At 36.5% G+C, this 25,085-nt stretch overlaps 1 protein-coding gene across 1 annotated transcript in view; it reads right to left on the bottom strand.

Moving 5' to 3' along the window:
* Positions 1 to 22,739, bottom strand: part of LOC104467507 (protein phosphatase 1 regulatory subunit 12A-like) — a 38,065-nt gene extending 15,326 nt beyond the window's left edge. The window contains exons 1-13 of the mRNA XM_010081299.1: positions 22,638 to 22,739; positions 21,685 to 21,798; positions 21,127 to 21,342; positions 20,262 to 20,356; positions 17,204 to 17,326; positions 15,168 to 15,329; positions 14,564 to 14,740; positions 10,802 to 10,892; positions 9,392 to 9,589; positions 9,047 to 9,215; positions 7,213 to 7,331; positions 6,467 to 6,532; positions 495 to 511 (exon numbers count right to left, since the gene is read on the bottom strand). Of these exons, the coding sequence (XP_010079601.1) occupies positions 495 to 511; positions 6,467 to 6,532; positions 7,213 to 7,331; positions 9,047 to 9,215; positions 9,392 to 9,589; positions 10,802 to 10,892; positions 14,564 to 14,740; positions 15,168 to 15,329; positions 17,204 to 17,326; positions 20,262 to 20,356; positions 21,127 to 21,342; positions 21,685 to 21,798; positions 22,638 to 22,739 (1,649 nt within the window). The remainder of the gene's footprint in view (positions 1 to 494; positions 512 to 6,466; positions 6,533 to 7,212; positions 7,332 to 9,046; positions 9,216 to 9,391; positions 9,590 to 10,801; positions 10,893 to 14,563; positions 14,741 to 15,167; positions 15,330 to 17,203; positions 17,327 to 20,261; positions 20,357 to 21,126; positions 21,343 to 21,684; positions 21,799 to 22,637) is intronic.
* Positions 22,740 to 25,085: the final 2,346 nt, after the last annotated feature.

Genomic DNA, 25,085 nt, shown 5'->3' with positions numbered 1-25,085 from the left:
AAATCAACATTTTAAAAAAATTATTGCTATTTCTGCATTTCCTTTTCAACAAATCTCAAGGAAATCTGACTTTCAGAGGCTGTAGTACTTTTCTTGAGATTCCTTAGAAAATTTTCAGTAGGGTGTTCCAAAAGAGGGGCAACAAGATCCTCTTGTCTTCTTCGTAAAAGCTGACTTCATACCGAAAAATTTTTAGGGAATGGTACTGTATCCACTGTGTTCGACAAAATGCCCAGCCTGCTTTCAGTGCATTACAAATGCAAAGTCCAATATATTCCCCAGAATGGAGCATCCCACCCACACATGGAAAAAAATATTCAGTACTGTAGCTTTACAACCATATTTCATACAAATGTTAAATATCATTAACACCTTTTAAAGGTCAAGCCAGCTGACTACTGCAGTTAAGGTGAATTTGTACATAAAGAACTTCAAATAAGAATATGTGAACAAAGTGTAACAACTTTAAATTAATTTGTTTAAATTGCACTTACCTTGAAAGGCTATCACTCTGAGGTGGGGAGGGGTAAAAAGAGAAAAAGAATAGATCAAGTCAATAATTTAATTAAGTACGATATATAACAATCTGTGAACAAGTACAGCTAAACACTTATGTTAAATGCACATGCTATCCAACAGTATGTATTATCTGAACATTGTCAAGCATCAAGTTTGTTATGTCTGGAACAGAAAAGAAATATGTGCTAGAATGTGCTTGCCAAAGTACGATTTCCAAGGACATTAATATTACACTCTAAAAGTTTGGACTGTCCTAAACACTGGAGTCATTTCAGCAGTCAGTGCATTCTGCGATTTGCCTGCTTGTTATCAAAGTCATCAGAACTGTGTTCCCGAATTCTCTGTTCTCCCTTCCTCTTCTCTAACATTAGCAATAATGTTTTGAAAGGTCAACATAATTATGACTTCAGCTCAAAATAACAATATAAAATAAGCTACAAGATCATAATTTCAACACAGTTCAATGGGAAACAAACTACTATACCAACAACATAAGGAAGTACTTATTAGACTTAATTTAAATGACGTAATTTCATTTCTTATATTACTTTCATGCATTCATTCATTCCAGGTGAATCCACAGGCATAAAGTTCACTCACTTTACTTGACAAGCAAAATTTAATTATAAGTGATGACTTAAGAGTGAGGGAGTGCCCTCTAAGCATTAATCAATTATACAAACCTTTTTCCCTTCTGGGTGGTCAATACAGATTCCTCATTTATTCCAATTATAATAATCTTGAATGAAGACATTTCAGTCAAGAAACCCTACTGATGTATCATCACCTGGACACCCTCCAGGTGACATCTACTTCACTCTTGTGAGACCCCACCTGGAGTACCGCATCCAGTTCTGGGACCCCCGGCATAAGGACATGGACCTGTTGGAGTCAGTCCAGTGGGGTGCCATGAAGATGATCAGAGGGCTGGAGCACCTCCCATATGAGGACAGGCTTACAGAATTGGGGCTGTTCAGCCTGGAGAAGAGAAGGCTCCAGGGAGGCCTTATAGAAGCTCAGTGCTTAAAGGTGGCTACAGGAGAGATGGGGAGGCACTCTTCATCAGGGAGTGCTGTGACAGGACAAGGGGTAACGGTTTTTAGCTGAAAGAGGGTAGATTTAGATTAGATATTAAGAAGAAATTATTTATTGTGAAGGTGGTGAGGCACTGGAACACGTTGCCCAGAGAAGCTGTGGATGCCCCATCCCTGGAGGTGTTCAAGGCCAGGCTGGATGAGGCTTTGAGCAACCTGGTCTAGTGGAAGGTGTCCCTGCCCATGGCAGGGGGGTTGGAACTTGATGATCTTTAAGGTCTTTTCCAACCCAAACCATTCTATGATTCTATGATCCTCCATTACTCACCTAGCAGTGGCTGAAGCCTTCCCCATAGGTGGGTTTTTTCAGGAGTGGTGTGGTTTGTTTGGTTTCCTTTTTTACTAGGAAACTGTATTTTTTCAACTTGCATAGATGAAAATAGCCATTCTCCACAATACACTCAGTTTCCCCTTTGAAACCCTGAAGTGCCTTTATCACACTTGGGATACCGGAAGTACATGCTGTAGCCTATCCACTTCTAATAAAACATTGTTATTTTCTAAGAGCACGAGTAATGCTAAGAACTTAAGAGATTTTGTAGAACATGTCATAGATAGGTGTCACACACCTATATATGGATAGTTTTTAAGCTACTGGCCACAAGATTAATTTCCACTGAAGTATGAGTCTTACTTTGCATTATCGTATGTTTAAGTAAGATCAGTGTGAGATTACAGAATTCCACCATGTAATCAACAACCTACCCTTTTCCACTGCTTCTTTCTCACCTCAACAAAACAGAGGAATCTTTGTCCATAAAGACTTTACGTTTTCTCTTTTTGCCTTGAAGGAATGCTGTACACAGAAAAAATGCTAAGCTGGCCCTTAATCTTTGTACGTACAATGTAGGACAGCCACCACAAGGAAGCACACCATTCTTACATTATTTCTTTACAAATACACTTTCTAAAGGCTGTTTTTCTTTGCTTCTAGTGGACTCCCCATGGTGCCGTGTGAATGTGAAAATCTCCCAGATCTCCATTCCCCTGCTGCACTATAGCTTCCGAAACAGAAAGGCAAGTTATTAAGTCACACATGGACCACCTCAGAAACAAAATTTTCCAGCTACACAGGGGGAGAACAAATGAAAAAGTGAGGTAAGAGAGCACTAATTACTAGAGGAAGGAAAGCACAGATGCAGCCCATTCCCATCCTCCTGGCTGAGGCTGGGAACCTGAGAAGCTCTACAAGGACTCTGTAATCTACAGAAAACTGTGCATCAGTGGCTTCTGTTCCCTGAAAGCTGTGAAGCCCTGCTCCTGCTGCTTAAGTACCATCCAACCTCCAAACCTCACTGAAGCACGTTTCTCAAGCACATGCCTTTTCTTGTTCCTTACTTTTTACAACACAGGTTTGCAGGGTTTTTTTTAGCTGTTCTAGCTGTTTTCTTTCTTTATTTTCCCCTTCAATTTCTGTCAGTTCAGTTAAGTCACAATTTTTTACATTAAAAAAAAAGTGAAAAAACTGTAACTGCAAAGCTACAAACTTTGCATAAAGCTTGTCTGAGGACAAGTGATGCCAACAGACAGCCCCGTGCATCCAAGTCCCATGAGATGGATGGTGTTCGTACAGTCACAGAACTGATCAGACTGAGCAGCCAAAGTCACACTGTCAGCACACGAAAAAGTGAAAGCACACTTATCCTTACCTACACAAGCTGAACTAACACTCACTTCTAACCCTATACTATCAGTCTATACAGACAATGAGGGTTCCCCAAATGAAACTGTATTTTAAAATGTACACCAAGCTTCTAGACACACACATTACATTTTGGTGAGGTTAGGATAGTTAGTGGTAATGGAAATAAAATATCAGTACCAGGCGGAATTTTCTGTAAATTTTGTGAGTATTTCTGTAAAACAGCCACAGCCATGGCTGAGAAACAAAATTTGAGTACAGCACTTAATCAACACTACTAATGCCTGTTTCTCATATTTATTCCCACAGAATAAGAAGAGCTAATGCGATTTATTATCCGAATATTGCTAGCTTTCACCTTTCAGGAGTCACATATCTGATCTCTGGCAAAATAAAATTTCAGTCCATTTCATTATAACCTACACACAGTTGTAGTACCTATTCAAATTCTTACTTTAAAAAAAAAAGCCTCATACTGAAAAACAGGCTTCATGGAAACACTTTTTTACTTAGAATCCCTCAGTTGCCAAAGTGATCTTCCAACTTCCTTATTTTTGAACTGCTATCCAACAACTTAGTTCTAAGACTATCCTTCTTGCAGGAACACCAATTTCCTTTAAGTAACATGGCATTTTTTGTGTGATATGAAGAAATTCTCAGCTCTTAATATTAAAAAGCCTAACCAGAATTTCATTAGAACAACCTCCAACTGTCAAAGTGCTTTCCAAAGTCTGACTTCTCTTTCATAGCTCTCCTTTATGGACAAATGATAGCTAAGAAGTCAAAAGACAATTCTGAAGAACCAAAGAACAAGAAAGCACAAAATTAAATCTTTCAAGACTGTTCTTTCAAAGACCTCTGAGATGAATAAGATAAGAATTTTTCTGGTTCCTTAAAGATTTCAGGCTAGAAATTATTTTGTCTAAGATCCTTTAATTTTCTTTGTAGCATGCACCCGTGTGCAAGGCTTGTTCTTGATCTCCTCTCTTCAGTTTAAATTCCTGAGTTACCGCCAAAGCTCTTGGAAGTTTACAGTTACGATCTTCTATCTCTGGCTTGTAGCTTCACCAAGCAAAAAAAAAAAAAACCCAACAGCAGCACCACATAAAGGAGTAAGAGAGAATTTCCATATTTCCAAAGTTTCTGTCTTCTGAATAGCAGTACCTCAAATAATCAGCACAACTGAAAAAGCATAACTACTTTCTGAATGTTTGTAATTCATTATAATTCTAATTTATTCATAACTCTTTCCTTTTCTCTTTCTAGACTTGAAAAGATGTTATGAGCAAACGTAAATGAATTTCTACAATAAAGCGTGCAAGATTTGTATCAAAGTGAAAGTAGATTTATCAACTGCAAAAAGGAAAGTGCAATTTCTGTAGGCATTTTCAAAATAAAAAATATACTCTTTGTCAGGGATTTGGAAACAGATTAGAATATTCAAGATCTGTTCTTCTGTTGTTTTCCTAAGGTGATAAAATACTTCATTATCAAAAGTATATATTTAGTTCTCAGTTTATCATTGGTAAATGCTAAATAGTTGTTTACCAAAGAGAGGAAGTTGAAATCTACCTAATGTTTTAAATCTCTGATAAACTGTTTGTATGCAAAGGAAAAAAAAACACCTTAATATGAAAACAATGAAATTATTACATACAAATTTTAAGATATCTAATAGTTAACAGGATTATAATAATTACAAGGCTACAATGTTTTCCACAATTTTGATACTAAACTGGAAATTCTTTAGTATGTTTGATAACATTTGAAAAGAAAACTTTAAAAACCAAGAAATACTTATTTTGATATTCAACTCACTTCCACTCTGTTTTCATATTTTCTGCAGCTGATGTGACAAAAGAACTTACATCAACAAATCAAAATCAATTTATGTAGCTAAGTTACAGTGAACTTGGTTCATACATTCAATCTATTTCAGAACTCTCCATGAACCCAAATCTGATATTTTATTAATCTATAATGCAATTAAACTACCAAAGGCTTTTGTAAAAAGTATACAGGCTAGGAGAATGTTTTGACTCCTAAGTCAGGGCATGATTAGGCAGCCAATTCTACACTTCTTCCCCACCCCAAGACACCCACCCTTTTAATCAATCATAGATTACATTAATAATTTTGGTCCTGATTTACCACTATTTCACTAAAGTTATATATGAGTCAAATTCTGTAAGAAGCACCACATGCACATTCTACCAAAATGAATTTCTACAGAACAGAATATGGAATAATTACAGATCTAAGGATGACAATATGCACTAGTTGAAGGAAAAGGAACAGGTCTGTGCATTTACATTAACATGACAGGTAAATAAAAAATACAGCAAACCAAACTGGCACAGAATGAATGTCTTAACTGAAATATCTAAGGAATGTTTAATAGAAGCTTTTACAAAAAGGAGAAAAGCATCAGTTGTGTTTTATTACTCAGTAATGACCCTGGATTCTGTATGGTGTTACTCCAGGGTTTAGGTCAAATGAACTACATCCTATTGTACCATTTGATAATACAGATTAAGTCATTACTTCCTTTTTACCCACTCTTCATCCCACCCTCACTTACCATTCAGTTTACAAGGACTTTTTCCATCAAATCAAGTGTATTATACTGCTTTCCACTGACTTTTTAACAAGAGTAATAATGCTCAATTACGATGTTCAGAAATCCATTTTCTTCAGTGGAAAAATAAGGTCTGGTTGGTCCAACTCTCTATGCTTCTTTATAATAACTTCTCATATTATTTGTTAATTGCATTATTGACAGCACTGGGTTTAATTTTAAAAGATTCTAATTAGTGTGCAAAAGTCACTGGACATAATTTATCTGAAAACATCAGAGCAGACGGAACAAAGACTTTCACAAGGTAGAAACTGAAAGGTCCCTCCAGTAACTTGCTGCAACATGTCCCTGGCCTATGTGCCAGAAATTTCACCAACACTTTCTCGATATTAATTCTACATAAACAGAATGGAACAGAAATACAACAGGTTTAGTAACTGTTAATACATTACAAATTGTTATTAAAGCCTGCAAAGGAAAAAGCACTGAAACATAGCAGGAAGTTATGAATCAAAGTACCCACACAAACTCTACCACATGTACTCTTTTAATTTAATCCAACTGCAAAAGAAGTTTTACGATCAAAATGTATCTGTTTGAAAGTTAATAAATAAATTATCTTTTTTGAGTTACCTGAGTTTCTTTCTTATTTGTTCCTTCTTCTGAATCAGACTGGTGTTCCTGTTCATTTTCATCACTCTGGTGAAAGAGATGGGAGAGGAAAAATAATTAAGCTGTTGAAAGCTTACTGAGATTTTAAGGCACTCTAGACTTTTAATATGAAAATGCAAGAGCAGTAGGATTCTACCTAAAATATACAGAGAATACACAGGATATATGATGAAAATTCTCAAATAAGTTCATGTTTTCCATACCAGCAGGAGAGGAAACAGAACTTTGCATCTGACACGTGAAAATCTTGCTTTTACAAAATTACATACTGATCCCATGACTATGAAAAGGGAAAAGGAATCAGATGGAACATCAACTATAAACTTTCTAACGTGACAGCAGTTCTTTCAGTTGTCAGTACATGGCTACTTGTAATGTGTCAGATAATGAGTCTCCTTCTTACAGCTTTGGTATGCATGCAATAGAAAATAATTGTTCAATTATTATGTTTTCCTTAGCTTATGATTAATTCCTTTTAAGTTACAGTTATTACAGTATTCTAGAATTCTTTTTAGCATTATTCACTCATGAAAGCTTCACAACAGAGAAACAGAGAATACATAACCTGAACAAGCATCAGTTTTTGCAAAACAATTAGTTATATACTCTACTATTCTAAACTATTCTCTATTTTAAGAATGCATTATACACGTTCCATATCGCTACAAGCTAAGGTTATAAACCAGCAGTAGCAGTCATTTACTTACATCTTGAGTCCAAAAAGAAACTCCTGTAGATCGTCGTTTTTCTCTCGGTCGCCGCCTTTCCCTTATAGACTTAGGCTGTGACTTATCTTCTTCCTTTTCTTCCTCTTTTTTGCCCCCTTCTGTTAATAACAACTTTCTTGTTCATTTATGTATGACACACTCTAATTTTCAAAAAATTTTCTGAAATACTTCTCAGTCTTAAAAATGGTTACAATTAATGTTTTTATCTGAAATAAATCCACTACAGAGCTTCTTAACAAATACAGGGTTTGCTGGAATATACATTCATTGGAACATAGCTCATTAACACTGTATTACAGATTCCCTTTTTCTTTAAAAGAAATAAAATTGTAATTCAAACCCGACATAACACCTTAGGATTATGTTTGTTCCCCTATGTTTACAAGTAATTTGTACCAAAAAAAAAAAAAGTAAACAAACCTGTCCAAACTGAAGTTATTTACCTATTATCATGCAGTCTATTCAGTCTCCTTTTATTATAAAAGAAAGAAACCATAGATTTGAGTTCAGATTGAAGCATCACTACTAACTTAACTTTATCATCACTGGTCTCCAGAAGTAAATAAACATTTTAGCATGAAGCAAGAATTAACAGAAAAGAAGGCAATATAAATATTCATGGTGAACATAAAACTTTCCTAATTAAGTAAATGATGATTTTATATCTGGGCTTTCAGACGGTAATTAATTTCTCCTCCTAAAGTCATAATTTGAAAAAAACCTGCTGTATCCAATATTTACCTGTTAAAATATTTTCCACAGAACAGTCTGGAAAGAGTTTCCTACAGTAAGCATGCATTACTGAAGAATCTTAATACAAACTTCAGTTCATGTTAGGACAGAGAGGAAAAAAAATCAGAAAGCACATCCTGGAAGCTTAGCCCCAATAACTTCCTCAGAAAATACCGGTCTAGGGAACATGGCAACACTGCTATATTCATGGATATTTGATCAGCGGATCATTTAATGTGATCCTCTGTACAACAATATTATCAATTTCAATCAGTTATCTGATTGAAGTTACTGATGAATAACTTGAATTAAAGTATTTCTCACAAGTCAACTGTGGCATGCCTCCAAGAGAGAACAGAAGATCACACTGTATGTCAACAGCCTCCTCCTTTGACAGGCAACTAATTAGCCACAACGTCTCTGAGAATTATAGCAGGTGATTCACACTTGAAATGGGGGCAAAAACTCAGTGACATCAGAGAAAATATTTTTTTCTGACCTCTGAATCATGCATCTGAACCTCAGCTTAAGATTAGATAAACCAGTTAAGTATCTAGAAGTATGGTTCCACTAAATATTCTGAACTAACACTGGAAATATCCCCCTTTCCTTTGTTTTCAGCTGCACATGAAACCATGAGAGGTCCTTAAAGCATCACAGCATCATTCAGTCCTTCCATGTGGAAGGGCTGAAACAAAACCCCAGTTATTTAGCAATTATTTAACCAGTAAATACCGAGTAAAATTCCTCCTCAATACCTGCAAGTATTTAAACTCTGAAATGTGGTATTTTATTATAGTTGTTGTATTAAAGCAGAAACTAAAGCATAATATGGATACTGACAGGAGTATATTTCATGTTTCTATGACCCACCAATGGAAAACACAGATTCATATACTAAATGGCTGCAAAACACCATCAAAAACAGAAAATCTTTTTTCCTCTCTGTACACAAGTTTTGGAATTTCTTACAGAAGATTGGAGTAAAATACATCCCCAGTGGTCTCTCTTTAGAAGCATAAGCTGCCCTTTGTAAACTAAAATTTTAAAAACAAATCACCTTTACAATCAGTACTCGTACCTCTCTCACTTTCCTTTGTTCCACTTCGAGAATACGCAGAAGTTATACCTATAAGGCTGTTTGGTCTGTTTAGCTGACTTGAAGCTGAAAGAGAGCTAGTGGAGGTGGAGAGTGAAGAGGTGGATGATGAAGAAGTTGAAGTTGAAGTTGGTCTATAGCGATGATATGGCTATTAGCAGAAAAATGTCAAAATTAATTTACCAAGATTAAACAAATATAAACCACAGCACACTAAAACATTTAAATATATAAATAATTCTTACAGCAGTACCAAAATTAAAATACTTCAGTTGTAGTTAAGATTCACAGAATTTCTCTACCTAAAGAAACCCAACATGAAAATACCTCTTCAGCAGTTCGTGAATATCTTTGTCTATAATCATCATCTTTAGTTTCAGATTCTTTCTTTTCCTCCTGTTTTTCTTTGTCTTGCTTTTCTTTCTCTTCTTTTTCTTTTTCTTCATTTTCCTGTTCTCTGGTTCGTGTGGGACGACTTCTTCCTATAGTTTTTTCAGCTTCTTGAAGATCTGTCAGTGTTACACCCTGTGAAAACAGCAGTCAGCAAACAAAGTTTCAATATATCACTCATGTTAACTTAGATGATCACATTATATAGATACATATTTTAAAACAAAGATTCAGGTTAAGCAGCAAATGTTGGCTGTAATGTGATCTACCACAGATTCTCAGCAACACGATTTTTAGCTGAATTAGTACACACAGATAATGTAAAAAATAATACAGAAATCACTTAAGAACCCAGTAGATCCTTCCAATATCATCATAAGCTTACTAAATATTTTTGAAAGAACCTTAAAAAGACAATATTTATCAAATTTTTAGAAACATTGATACTTTACAAATTCATTCACTGCAACTGTATTTTTAGGTCAACAACCCAGTAAAAATCGCATTGACAGCACCAGAGAAAGTTGCCACTCATTCCTTATTTCCTTCTTACTCTGAGGCTAGCTAAAAACTAGTTTTGAAATAAGCTCAGAAAGCAAACAATTTTTTGAAGACAACTTTATTGCACTTTTCAGCTAATGTATATTACTGAGATACTTCTTAAAACACTTTGTGACCAGTTCTTCAAAGCCAACTTTGCAGCTTATCAGTTATTTAATTGCTGTTTGTCTTGATAATGTTTTAATACATTAATTCCTTGTAGTTTCTTCACAGTAAAGACTCAACAATAGTCGGCCTTTTATTTGACTATCTGTCAGGGCTCTGGATTAGTATCAAGAGGTAAAAAAGAACTCCAGTAAAATAAACCTGTATCAAGCAGTGTGGATCTCTCAATAGGAAAGGTAACCAGAAATATTTGAGGGGTTTAAAACTGCACAGATCTGAAAGCAACATCAGTAAACAAGCTTATAGCTGTTAGTTCTTGAAGAACTAAAAGCTTTTAGTCTTAAACATCTACCTAACATCAGATACAATTATTTGAGTAAGGCATTTTACCATACTGCAATCAAAAATCTATTTTCAATGGAGGAGTCTGTGCTTTCAAATTGGCATTAAGTCACTCTTCAGTGATTAGGAAAAGCAACTTTCAGCACACAATGAAGGGTCCTAAAGCTTTAATGGAAGAAAGGGAAAAAAAGAGGCTTTATTTCATCTGGTACAAGTTGCTTTATACCAGGAAGGTCCATCAGTTTATTTGAAGATTTACTGGGAAACTAGAACTTCACAGACCTCAGGCAGCTACATGGGTATGTTTCCATAAATGTAGAAGCTGTAATAAAACTATACCTGTGTAGATCTTCTAGACTGCCTTGCTTGCCTGGATCTAGCTTTTCTTTGGGACTCTGACTCTTCATCCCGTACTGGAGTGAGGTATGATCTAAAGAGTTAATTATAAACAAAATTGGCAAACAGTATTTTTTGTACAAATGCATTAAATGGTCAGGGAAAAAAACAAAACAAAACACAACATGGTATGACTGAAAACCAAAGCAGTTAGAAGAAAATATTTAACCATAAAAGACAGATTACAATTTGGACATTTCATCCATATCATAATGTTCTATTCATCCACATAGCAGCCTTACAAGTCAATTAAAATACAGAGTGTTTTCCTACTTAATTTAGATTTGCTTTTACCACTTTGTCTAAATATAACTTAAGCTTTTTCACTACTCTACTTACACAGGGGTAGAAGACCTCAGAGATACAGCCAGTTACACATTTATACATAAAATGTGTGTGTGTATTAACTTCTAACATAACTTGTAGGCTTTCAGAAAAACCTGAAGGTACTCCTAATGCAGAAAACCTAATTATATAATCTATTGCATCAGAGATTAAAAATCCTTGAGGAGGTGGTTCCTGTATTTTCACACAAATCATCCATTCTTTGAGTAATCCAACTCCCTCTGAAAAAACTGTGCTTAAAAATAAATCCTCATAAAACCCAGAAAAATGCTGCAGAGTAAGCAGGTAATTTTAATCAAAGCCAAAAGGCTACTGGAGTAGACATACAAGGTCTGTACTCTTTAAAAAATTCTCCAACCCAGGCAACTAGGGTGATAAAAAAATATAGACAGACACATACACATGCATAAATATATATATTTGTATGTATATTATATATGTATGCATGTACGTATGTAAAACCATAATTAAAGAACTTTAAAGTTTTTAATGCATTTGTTGATTTTCTGTCACAGAATATTCTGAGAATACTGTTATAATTTAACATTTGTTAAAAATTATGGTTAGCTAAAAATCAGAAAAATTTGAAAACATCAGAATGTTACTAAAAGGTTGCTTAAAACAAAGCCTCTCTGAGCTTCTTTAGATCATAAAATCAGCTACATTATAAATATCAGAGTCAGATTCTATAATATTTTCTAATAGTCAATATTTTTAACATTTCATTAGTTAAGAATAATTGGCTAATGATTCAAATATTTTGTTTGAGAAGCCACCACCTATTAACACTGAAATCATTGACCTAGGAAAAGAGACTTCCTTTTGTTGCCTAATTATATATTTGACAGCCTAGCACATACTAAAAACAGTTCTAAGAGAATTCTAAGTTTTTAAAATAAACTTCAATTACACAGACTATGGCTTACCATCCATGTTCTATCTCTACTAAACAAATTACCCCCCAAAACCAGGAAAACATTTATAATTAGTTGTTACATTTACAAATGGAGAAACGTCCCCAATCTTACCATCTTACAAAAACCAAAAAAACTGTATTAATTTGACTTCCCTATCCTGTTTTCTTGCAAACAGCATTTTTGATAGACTCTCCTTTCTCCTAGAGCCCCAGGCCCTATCTATAACAGGGAAAAGGTGCCTGTTAGCTGGTTTAGCTAGCATGACCTGAAATGCTGCCTACCTAGGTTCCTTTGATTGCACAGCATGTGTAACCTTTAGGGCTTGAAAATGGATATAAATTACTCCATATAACTTGCTCTCCTATCCTCCAATAAATGTGAAATACTTTAAAACTCACTGAGGGAAAACGAAACGCTCAGTTTGCCACAGCTACTGTTAGAGTGGAAAAGTGCCCTTCTTCAACATCCTTTGTGCATGCCTCACAGGTTACCTATGCAGTATTATTCAAGATACAAAGACTTAAACATCCAAGTTTGTAATCCTCTTCCCTGTTTCTCTAAACTAACCCTAAAAACTAAATCAAGAATCTAGCTTCTTCAGTTATTCCAAAAGGATGCACCACTACACGCTTCATTACTACAAGTAGTTTATAATGTGTTTACTTTTCAAATATTCTTTGAAAAACTATTTCAAACATACATTCTAAATATACACTTTCAGTCTATAAATATGGATTAACCAACTTAATTTCTTAAGAAAATATTTAGCATGTAATATTTCATATACAGACAAGTTTTTCGTGTGCATATAAACATACATACACACATGAACATATAAATATATGTATCTGTATGTACACAGATAGATATGCATGTGCTGATATTTAGAGCACATGCACAAAGTAATTATTCCAGTTTTGCTGATTTCTAAGACTTAATGGATATTTTAATATGCCATCAAGAACACATCTGCAACAGTATATTACACAATTGGCCCAGAGTCAGATAAAAGCAAAGAATTTCAAGCCAATTGCAGGCATCTAAAACACATGTAGTATATGCGCATTAGTATACACACACTAGTGAGAGCAAACAAGACAGCAAAAGCCTTAAATCTACATGTCATCGCTTTTCTAGCTCATATGAGACTGAAATAGCATTTGCATTTTAAAATTGGAACCACTTAAAAAACCAAAAGGATGCATTTTGTTGGTTTTGCTTTTGCTTTTTCGGGTTCAGTCAAATTTTGCTATGGAAAATGCAGGTTCTGACTATGGTTGTTATTGAAATGGGTTTGAAGCACTTGCGGGCACCTCCTGAATCACAATGGGGCAGGAAAAAAAAATAACCCCCATTTCATAGAAGTTATTTTATCTCAGTTTTGGGTACAAAAGGAAGACTACGGAAACCAGACTATCCTAAATAGGCCTAACACTATGAGGAATCTTTAAATGTTGTTGCTGCCTTAAGTGGACCAAAAGAATCCAGGTTTCTTCTGTAACAACGAATAGTTTCATTACCTCTGTGAACGTACAGAGATACACACATCTGGCACTGATACAGGAGTTACATTCCAAAACTACTACAGGAGCAACACAGAAATCTGAACTTGCATTTCAGCAGAAGGGTTAAAGGACAAACATTTATAAATATCCAGAAGAAGAACTCAGGGAAAACTAACAGGAATTAACAACCTTATGAAATCTCATTTTTGCTTCCATAAATAGCGGGTAACAACTCTTTATGGAAACATAAATATGCACCAATCTTAACTCATCCTCCATGTAACTATAACAGAAAAAAAATTGTATTCATAAAATAAGATTCACATCAAATTCTTACTCATTCTTCATACTGAATAGCTCTTAAACCATTGCATTTACAACTGCATATTATGTTTCAAATAGAAGAGACTTTAAATGATGCAATGAAATAAACAGAATGTGTTGGGTTCAATCCTTTTTCTTTTCAGTAGTGCCAGGCACACAAAAGGCTTGAAAAAAATGCTACACTGTAACTTAATAGCATGCTGCCAGTGGCACAGTAGCTCAATCAGCAGCAATACACTTGTAGCAAGTAATTAATTATTGATTTTCTTATTTTTAATCCAGCATTTTTGCAGTTTCATTATGGGTACATTTAAGATGCTTAATTTAGTCTATTAACAGAAACACAAATATGAAAACACTGCATATCAAATGAGAACCCAAGGCCAGTCAAAAATATACAATATCACAGTTTAAGTTTCATAAATGGTCTCTACCAGTACTAAGCTCTTACATAAACTGAGGCACATTGCTAGTTTTTTCAATACACAGTAAGCAATCGCCACTGCTTTCCATACTGTACTATCCAAATCTGTGGTAACCAACACATTCCTTCAAATAAGAAAAAAATATCACTTTTGTGTAAGAGCAACATTACTCTTAGGACCTTTACACACCTCCGTCTCTCCCTGACCTCTGACGTTGAGGTCACAGTGCCAGAAGTAGCTGTAGTCATGGCTGTGGTAGTGGCTGTAGCATTTACAACAGATGGTGCAACAGGAACGGTCACTGCTGTAGGAACACTGTCCTTTTCTTTCTCAGTACTATCCTCAGCCCACAAACGATTTGAGGTACTACAGCATAACAAGCAGCAACACAAAAAAAGAGAAAAGGAAACAGCTAAACAATGAAAGCACTTTACTAAACAACTAATAACATGTAAATTGAGGGATGGATTTTTTTTAAAAGCAGAGAAACGTCTCTACTAGGAAAGCTTAACTTGAGCTAATAAATTGAATAAATTAAGATTGAACAGTTCACAATAATTGAACTCTTCACTCTTCTATATTCTTTTATACCAACATGGCTGTCACTTTACGGTAAAAAGCCATTCACAATTTTCAAGCCAAATTGTATAAAATTAAAACAAATTTAAACAGTAAAGTGAAAAAATCCAGAGCCCCAAGATCTACTAAACAAGAACGCATGCACATACATAAGCACACAGTAGACCTGACAAAAAAAAAAAAAAGAAATAAAGAATTGTGTTGGTGCCATTACCTGCTTTGTACACCTGCTGAAGTAGAACCCGTGGTACTCTTTGTAGTAGTGTTTGCGCTGGCAGGCAGTGTTTTCTGAAGACCAGCAGAAGAGGTAACTGTTGATGCAGTACTTGGAACATTAGAACTAATCAAGTCATCTTGCCTTCTACCAAAGGAGCCACTGAAGGAGAGACATGCACAATGGATGCGTTTGTATTACTTATATTTGCTCATTAAAATACCACAAAGCTGTGAATGATCCATTAAATTCCTGCCCGTGTATTGTGTCTCAGTTGAGTCTTGGAAACTTCTGGGGCAAAAGCATGTTCAAAAGCCATTTTCTTCACTACTTTTCATTTATGACTTCAGAGGGCAGAAGAAGGGTCCCTTAGTCCTGACCATTCCTCCAGAAGAGGAGATACAGGATGGAATATCACTGGTTTATGTACGTCTGTCTTGATCGCATCTCCTGAAGTATTCATGTACGGCCCCCAATGTCCCATTTTTAAACTGCTGTTTCACCCACACTGAATACCTCAGAAAATGCAGAATTTTATTCCACACCTTGTCAGAAAATAAAATGTCATCAATATCACTCCTCTTATAGCTTTCAACCAATTAAATGTACTGCCTCTTTTTTTTTTAAACTTTAATCATTCCCAGAAAGATTAACCTCCCACTCATACTTTTCCCTTGCTCTTCAAGTTGTAAAGAAGAGCTGATGGTTTTCACACTTTTGTTCATTGGTTCTGACTGAACAAATTTTGCATTACCAAGTCAGGATGTTTGCCCATGACTAAACCTCAGCATCCACAGTTAGGACAGACAGAACATCACATTACTAACTGCAAAGGATTTAAAGAAAGATGCTTTTTTATCATTCTGCAATTCTTCATTTTTTGTATCACTATCAATTCTAAAATGACAAAGAAGCAATAATTGTACAAGAACAACTAAGGAAATACATCATTAAAGCACCACATGCAATTTAAAAGTGATGAGTACATTTTGTTTGAAGATTGGAGCATAAATATTGATAAAAGCTAATATGCAAATATTGTTCTCATTTATCAACTGTTGATATTTTCCATCCAGAACAGGAAATCTGTGCAACATCTTTCCCAAACCTAAAGTTAGGAAAATTGAGTTTCCTTTTAAAGACAGGAGGTTAACAAAGATGTAAGATGTATTATGCTGTATGAAACAGCCTGACTACTTGGCCACTGACAACGTCAATGTCAAGACAAAAAAAAAAAAAGTGCCTACCACCACGGACATCATCAGCACATATCAATATGCTGCTTAGCTATCTGAATGACATTCCTTTCCTTTGATCTATTCATTTTAGATATTTATCGCTCCACTAATTCCAATGAAGAACTTTACTCACATAGCTACAGCAAAACTCCACAATGGAGTAAATTTAATCACGTATATATTTGCAGGATATGATTCCACCTGAGAAAATCCTGCAAGATAGGAACCACGCACACCTGAAAACTATTTTCATATTAATCATCATTTACTTTACACTCAATTTAGTTTTATGTGTGCATTCTATGATGCTGATACTCCAGGTAGGTGTGGCTATAATGTACCATTTTGGAGAGCTCCCCAAGACCTCTGATACTGACATGCAATATTCAACAGAGACAATATTTTTTCCCATTTTCTTTTCAGATACCAAGCAGAATTACTTCTATTTCAACATTTCAAATAGTTATCTTTGGATACTGAACTAACCTGGAAGCCAAATTAACCTCAAACTGAAATAAACAATAGGAAAAAGGAAGCATTTAATTTTAATTATACAGCAGTTGTTGCAACCCTCTAGTTGTTACACTAGTTACACACTAGTAAAAAATGGTGTAGCTTTAAAATCAGCACAAGCACTGCATCAGCATAAGTACATACTTTGCATTTATTATGAACAACATTTCAACATGTCACCATTCAATTTTAAACTATCCTTACAAAGTGATTCAGTACTTAATTTGTTTCTTTTAATTTGTAAGCTTATTTTGATTTAAAAAAATATAAGAGAAAATCCCACACCTTCTTTGATAACTCGTGTTTAATGATGCAGGACCTTCATTCAAACTGTTTTTCTTGACATCTTCCTCCCATTTTCTCCTGGTATAGGAACTGCCACCACGTATTGAGCTAGCAGATGAGTCCCTGTAAAAAGATTTTATTTCACCAAACTCATATTAAAGAAGGTCGTTCTTAATATGAGCTGAAAAAGGTTTCAAATTAAAGATTAAAACCCTGAATAACACATTTAAGGCAGAACAGGAATAAAATGACCTTTATGGACAATAATTTTCAAGCTCCTGTGGAAAAATACTACATTCATACTAACAGTATTAGAAACATAATAGAAAAGTAGCATCAAAAGAAAAACTGCTAAGGAGGATTTAATCAACACGAAATCAATCATCATCTTTTATCTGTGACCATTGCTGGTTGACCTTTTTTTTCTCAAAAAAGGAAAAAGAGGCTTTTCTGTTTGCTCCTGAGATTACCCAGTGCAATAAAGGCTAAACTGCTCGGGTTTTTTTTTTAAACTGATTTAATGAGATTTTCATTCTTGGATGTTATGAGTAGCTGAAAAGCTGACTAGCCTTTAGAACTCATGATACTGCAGACTAGTGTAAACAGGCCTGCAGTAGCCATTCCTGAGTGGCCTGCCACATATCACTAGCTGACATTACTTTAGTCACAAGGAATTTCCAGCCTGTTGTTGCAGTTTATAGCAGCAAGAAATAACCTTGCAAAAATCTCCTTAGAAAAACTACCCTGAAAACTGATACTGAAATGCAAAAAACTGAATTTCTAATGAAAATGACAGTTCAAGATATGAAGTAAAGTTGAGACAGAAGGAAGAAAAAAAATGTCTTTCAGAGAGTTATATAAGAGGCAACTAGCTGTACGAGGGGAAAATAAAACAAAATTTTGTAAAGATGTTTTTTATGTTCAGACACCTTTAGCCTTCAGAATGCACCTCTTTCTGCACAGAAAATGCATGCTAGCACTTCTGCAATCACAAACAACTTTAGAGAGGGATCAAGCTCAGGCCAATGCAGTTTTATCTCTTAACGCTAAAGAGAAATACAAATTCTGAGATATCATCTATCATAGAAAGCTTCTGCTGCATGACAAAATTTTTACTGAAGGTTTCACTTTGCCAAGACTTCAGCAGTTTTGCTGTAGCATTGGCTACTCAACTGAGGCTGGATGCCTGAGATTTGTTAATCTAAAAGCCCAGCTGGGATTCATCTCAAAGTCCTTTCGATTACTCACAGTAGGATCTTAGCTGGACTACACTACGTCATTGATAAACGAGACAAGCCGATGTTCAGACAGGTAGAACAAGAGCCCAGCATTAAGTTAAACAACAAGGACAAAGATCAAAGCAAAGGCAGAAACTTTAATAATTTATTAAGGTACCTGCAGGGCAGATGATTAAATTCTACAGGTAAAGAAGGTCAGACTAAAAGTCAAAAGTCTCTTACGGTTTCAAGTAAGTAAGCTGGGCTGTCTGCCAGATCATACACTAGGCAAAGTATTAGTACCTAAACAGGCTGGCCTAAAAGCAGGCTTCATCTCCGGTACACTAAGGAACACAGAAAGTTCTCAGCTCAGTATTTGGTTAGCACTGGGACTAATGAGACTGATGACCCTAGTTCACCCAATGAATATAAGGAAAAATACGCTATTGCTGATACCCACTTCTGGAACTGGGACTGTGAATAAGCCATGATGGTTAAGACTGGCAAGTCAAGGACGCAAATAAACTGCAACACAGAAGCAAAATTTAATCCCTTTATCACAAGCAATAAGATCTTCTACAACATAAAACTGCAATGAAATCTTTATCCCAATCTTATGGTATCCTCTAGATAAGGCACTTTTGAAGAAAAAGAGTTTCTGAGAAGATCCCTCTCTCTTCAAGAAAAACCCCAAACTCTCTTATGAACAAAACAAAACTCACTAATAAACTCGGTTTCAAAGAATATAGTACTCCAGAGAATGACAAGCACAAACAGAAATTCTAAACTGCCTTGTTATAGAAATACAGATTAAAACAACCTGGCCAAGCAACATGAGAGACGCTAACAAACTAAGCTGAACTTTAGCAGAGTGTGAGAGCTGGAATATCCCTGTTTTGAAATGGAAGACTAAACTTAGGCAACGCTATTCTGCAACCATAAGAAAATCCAGTATTTATCTCGTGTTTGCGCTGATCTGAACCATTCTCAAGAATAGCAACAAAGAAGTTCCTCTTCAGACATAAGGAGATTTATCAGTCTTACAGACAATGATTATAATAGCATATTTTGAGCAAAGACAGGATTTTCAGTTCAGGCCATCCAACATTCAGCTATCTAGATACAATACAACAGAAACAAGACTTCTAAGTTTTGTACTATGCATTCTGTATTAACTCAAGAAAACGTCAGAGTAAAACCTCAGTAAAGGAGAGCACTGAAACACGGGAAGGTTCTGACAATGTAAATATGCCAAATCCTAACAGGTAAAAAGCCTATGCATGTAAAATTTTGTTTCTTTTATACTCGAAAGCTACAGAAGAAATATCAGCAAAGAAAGTAAAAATCTCTGAAAGAAGACAAAAGGTCAACACCTGAGCAAGAAAAAGAGAAGAACTGGTTTTGCAACTTAACTATGATTTTTGTAAACCATCACTGCTGCATGATATGGTTTTAAGCAGACTGTAAGAAACACAGCATTTTATTATTATCAAAAGTAATAATGGAGCCCACTAGCAGCACTCCATGGCTCAAGACAAAGCAGCAAAATGCTTTTAGTGTCCTTCAGTAACTTAAAGTTTATAACTTCGTATTTTGGAGTTTATTTATTTTCTACCTGAAGAAGACAACACTCATTGCCCAGTTCTGCTTGTCATATAATAATTAGGACTTCAAAAAGGGTCACTATAATTTACAAGATCAAAAACTTTCAGGAATTGGACTACCCTACGGATTAGCATAGTCTACAGAGCGGGATAATGCTATAAATTAGCATTGTCTTAAGTTTGTTAGCCACTCTAAAATAATTTTATATTTAACAGAAATCACAACTTCAGAGTCACCTGTTTTCTTTTTCATCAATGTCAGAGGTACTGGCCAGTCGTCTTGGTATTGTAGGTGCAACATATGCAAGTCTAGTTCCTTTTCCATCTTTCTCCTGAAAGACATGTATTTTTTATTAAGTGTTGCTATTATTGATTATACTGCTATTGGCTGGAAAATCATCATTATGACAACTTCCGCTATACTGATTGTGACCCAACTATACAAATGAGTTTTAAGCTTCAGTTAAATATCCTAAGGACTATAACAGGAAAAGGAGACTGGTTATGTTTTCATTTTAGTGATGCAAATGACCTGATTTCTCTTATTTCTGCTTTGCTGCAGTACAGTTCCAACAGTGATTACTGAAAGCAACTGCTTTAGTATTTTTGTATAGTATAGTATGGTATTACTCTTAGTCCTGAAAACGTTTAAACAATTTTACTTTAAACAGAACCACAAGTTCTATGCTGTTCAATTATCTGTTCCAAATTAGTCCTTCACTTGGTTCGGTGTATTAATGCTTAATTACAGAGCTAAATTTTTGTAAACAAAAAATTACTATGAAATACAAAAAGACTCTCCAAGTGATGCTGAAACTATCAAACCTCTCGTCTCCCTTAACTGTAAAAACTACTACTACCATTGCACATCCCAAAAAGGGAAAAGGCCCAGACCTATGTACTCTATCACCAGACAACAGAAATGTACTATGCACCTCCAAAGATACTACGCAGAAGATGCATAATTTAACTTCTCAGAATTCTGGTAAAGAACAGATGTGTAGTACAGTTTACAGATGTCTTCTACAATAAATCATAAACATCTATACTAAGTAAGGTAGATCAGTTCCTCAAAATGTTGTTTCACACTGAAAACAATTACCTTTTCTTTGTTGTCCAACGAAGAGGAAAGTCTAGGACTTGACGCAGAACGCATAACACCTGCAGAGTCCTTTTCTTTCTGAGCTTCTTTGGAAGCAGTAATCTCTGCAAGTGCACCATAACTACCAATTTTTCTAAGACCTAACCTCCACGAAGCAGGAGATTCATCTTTCCTCTCTTCTTCTTTGGGAGAAACCTTGGTTGTAGATGTTGGAAACTATAAAACACATGTGAATTAATTTACATTATTAATTTACATTATTTGTGGTAACTCATGTTCCTGGCAGAGATTTGAGAACATAACTGTTTTTAATAATTATAGAAGTGTTGAATTCATAGGAGAGTTATGGTGAGAGACAATCACACTTTTCTCTTAAATTAGTTAATGAGATAAGAAATGTAATGCTCGTCTAAAAGTTAGCTTAGAAAAACCCACACTTTGTAATGCACACCGATCACGAGATGCAAACTTAGAAACATGCAAATTCAGTATCAACATTTTTCATTAAATATGTTATTTTGCAACCTGTACACAAACCTGTGCACACCAGAACCTCACCATAGATTTTTCACCCTTATTGGGCACAAGAACAATGCCAGTCTTGCGCAAGCCCTGCCTCCATGATGCAGGATCTACTGACTCCATGACAGGCATAAGAGGAATGAAATCGTACTAAAGCCAATTAAGACAAGACAAAGATGAAGATTGAAAGAATAGAAAACAGAAACAAAAGGTTGATTTAAAACCACACAGATTGTCCCTAGATTTATGTCATGTAGCTCTTCATTACAGCACAAAATACCAAAAAGCTGTAAGAGATGTTACTAACAGATTCTTACTAGACACAACACAGCATGTTTAGCTAATTCAGAGAGAGAATTACAGTTTGCATAGAAGAGGACAGCAAAGCCTGTTGACCTAAGAAGGTCCCTGAATTTTTCACATGTAGTATTAGAGAGATAACTAGTTTACTTTTAACCTGAACCTTTTACCTTTAAGACCAAAAGATAAGCCATTAATTACTGTATGATAAAATTACAATAAACTAAATGCAACTGTATTAACGATTTACAAAAGGTTATAATTCAGCTTAAAATATACTTATTTCTTCTCATTATTAAAAAGTTTCACCCCCTGATTAAATGGTACGTGATTAAATGATGAAGGGACGCCGCCACTGAGTGCTGCGGTACCAGACATGCTGGAGCTTCAATATGAACTAGAGTCAAAGGAAGGTAAGTGGTATGCCATGACTGATACTGCCAATGTGTTTTTCCCAATTCCATTGGCAGCTGAGGGCAGGCCACAGTTTGCTTTCACATGGAGGGGTGTCCAGTACACTTGGAATTGACTGCCCCAGGGGTGGAAGCACAGCCTCACTATTTGCATGGACTAATCCAGACTGCACAGAGAAGGGTGATGCCCCTGAACATCTACAATATATTGACAACATCATTGTGTGGGGCAACAAAGCAGAGGAAGTGTTTGAGAAGGGAGAAAGAATAATTCACATTCTTCTGAGAGCAGGTTTTGCCATAAAGAAAAGCAAGGTCAAGGGACCTGCCCAGGAGATCCAGTTCTTGTGAATAAAGTGGCAGGATGGATGGCGTCATGTGCCCACAGATGTCATTAACAAGATAGCAGCTATGCCTCCACCAGCTAACAAGAAGGAAACACAAGCTTTCCTAGGCCTTGTGGGCTTCTGGAGAATGCATATTCTAGGTTACAGTCAGCTTGTGAGCCCTCTCTGTCAAGTAACTCAAAAGAAGAACTGTTTCAAGTGGGGTCCCAAGCAACAACAAGCCTTTGAGCACATCAAACAGGAGATAGCTCGTGCAGCAGCTCTTGGGCCTGTCCAGACAGGACCAGCTGTGCAAAACATACTGTACACCGCAGCTGAGGAGCATGGTCTCACCTGGAGCCTCTGGCAGAAAACATCAGGAGAAACCTGAGGTCGACCATTAGCATTTTGGAGTCGGGGGTATTAAGGACCAGAAGCCCACTACACCCCGAATGAAAAAGAGATACTAGCGGCCTATGAGGGGGTTCGAGCCACTTCAGAAGTTGTTGGTACAGAAGCATGTCTCCTCTTAGCACCGCGATTACCTGTGTTACCCTGGATGTCAAAGGAAACATCCCAACTATGCATCATGCAACCAGCACTACATGGAGTAAGTGGATAGCATTGATCACTCAGCGAGCCTGATTAGGAAAACTCAACCGTCCAGGTATCCTGGAAGAGATCATGGACTGTCCAGAAAGGCAGAGATTTTTGAGCATTGCCCAAGGAGGTGGTTCGTGCCCAAGAGGCACCACCATATAATGAGTTATCAGAAGATGAAAGGCATTATGCTTTATTTACTGATGGATCCTGTCATGTGGTGGGAAACCGTCAAAAATGGAAAGCCGCTGTGTGGAGTCCCACATGACAAGTCGTTGAAGCTGCTGAGGGAGAAGGTGAATCAAGTCAGTTTGCAGAAGTGAAAGCAATACAATTAGCCCTAAAGATTGCTGAATGAGAAAAATGGCCAGTACTCTACCTCTACACTGACTCCTGGATGGTGGCTAATGCCCTATGGGGGTGGCTCTGCAGTGGAGGAAGAACAATTGGCAGCACAGGGGCAAACCCATCTAGGCTGCTTGCATTGTGGCAGGACATCGCTGCCCAGGTAGAAAATACAGCCCTAAAGGTATGCCATGTAGATGCTTACATACCCAGAAGCCGTGCCACTGAGGAACATCAAAACAACAAACAGGTGGACAAGGCTGCCAAAATCAAAGTAGCTCAGGTAGACCTGGACTGGAAGCGTAAAGGTGAGCTCTTTATAGCTCGATGGGCTCATGAAGTCATGGGGGCTCTGAAGCTTTTATTCAGAAGGTCTGCCCTTAAAGCCTTAAAGTTTGCCTCCTGCCTGTACTTGGGAAGTTCAATTCCTCTTTGTTAATACAGGCATTTGAAGTTATGAGGAAAGTTAAGAATTACTAGAGGATATAAAAGCTCCCTGGAATAGAGGGCGGTGGCTGGGTTTCCAATATGGTGAGGCCTGGCAAATTGACTATGTTGGACCACTGCCATGAACACGGCAGGGCAAGTGCTACATCCTCCCCATGGTGGAAGCAACTACTGGTTGGCTAGAGACGTACCGTGTAAGCCATGCCACTGCCCGAAAGGCAAATTTTATGGCGACATGGTACTCCAGAACGAATTGAATCGGACAATGGGACCCAATATAACCTTATTAATTCCTGGGAAAAGAAACACGGCATTGAGTGGGTGTATCACATCCCCTACTACCCACAAGCTTCTGTAAGGATTGAGAGATATAATGGACTGTTAAAAACTATGCTGAGAGTGTTGGGCAATGGGACATGGAAGCACTGGGACACAAATTTAGCAGAAGCCACTTGTCTGGTTAACGCCAGAGGGTCTGCTAACCATCCTGGTCCTGCCCAAACAAACCCCTTGCATACTGTGGGAGGAGATAAAGTCCCCATAGTGCACACAGGGAAATAGCTGGGAAGGCAGTGTGGGTTGCTCCTCCCATGGGAAAAGGCAAACACATTTGTGGGATTGTCTTTGCTCAAGGACCTGGGTGTACCTGGTGGGTAATGTGGGAGGATGGGGAGACCCAGTGTGTACCTCAAGGAGATTTAACCTTGGGGGGAAAATAATCTGTAATGTGAGTTGTATGTTGTAGAAAATGATATGGCAGGAACAACCTGAACCGATGAAGAGCAAGTTTCACAGGAACCAGAAGAGTGTAACAGTGACCCCAACTAAGCTGGTGCTGGTACCCAACAAGCGAACAAACCGCTTCTTCTGTTCTGAACACTCATCTTGTCAGACAGGACCAAGTCATAGCCTGTTTGTGAACATCTGGACGATTGGAAGAAGCTCATAAAATGGAAGAATAATACCCATCTGTTAACGGACAGGGGATGGAAGTTAAATCTGTATG

This window comes from Pterocles gutturalis, unplaced genomic scaffold (genome assembly GCF_000699245.1).
Source record: "Pterocles gutturalis isolate BGI_N339 unplaced genomic scaffold, ASM69924v1 scaffold17784, whole genome shotgun sequence".
Taxonomy (NCBI): Eukaryota; Metazoa; Chordata; class Aves; order Pterocliformes; family Pteroclidae; genus Pterocles; species Pterocles gutturalis.
The sequence above is the reverse complement of the archived record's forward strand: the minus strand, read 5'-3'. Positions and strand labels throughout refer to the sequence as shown.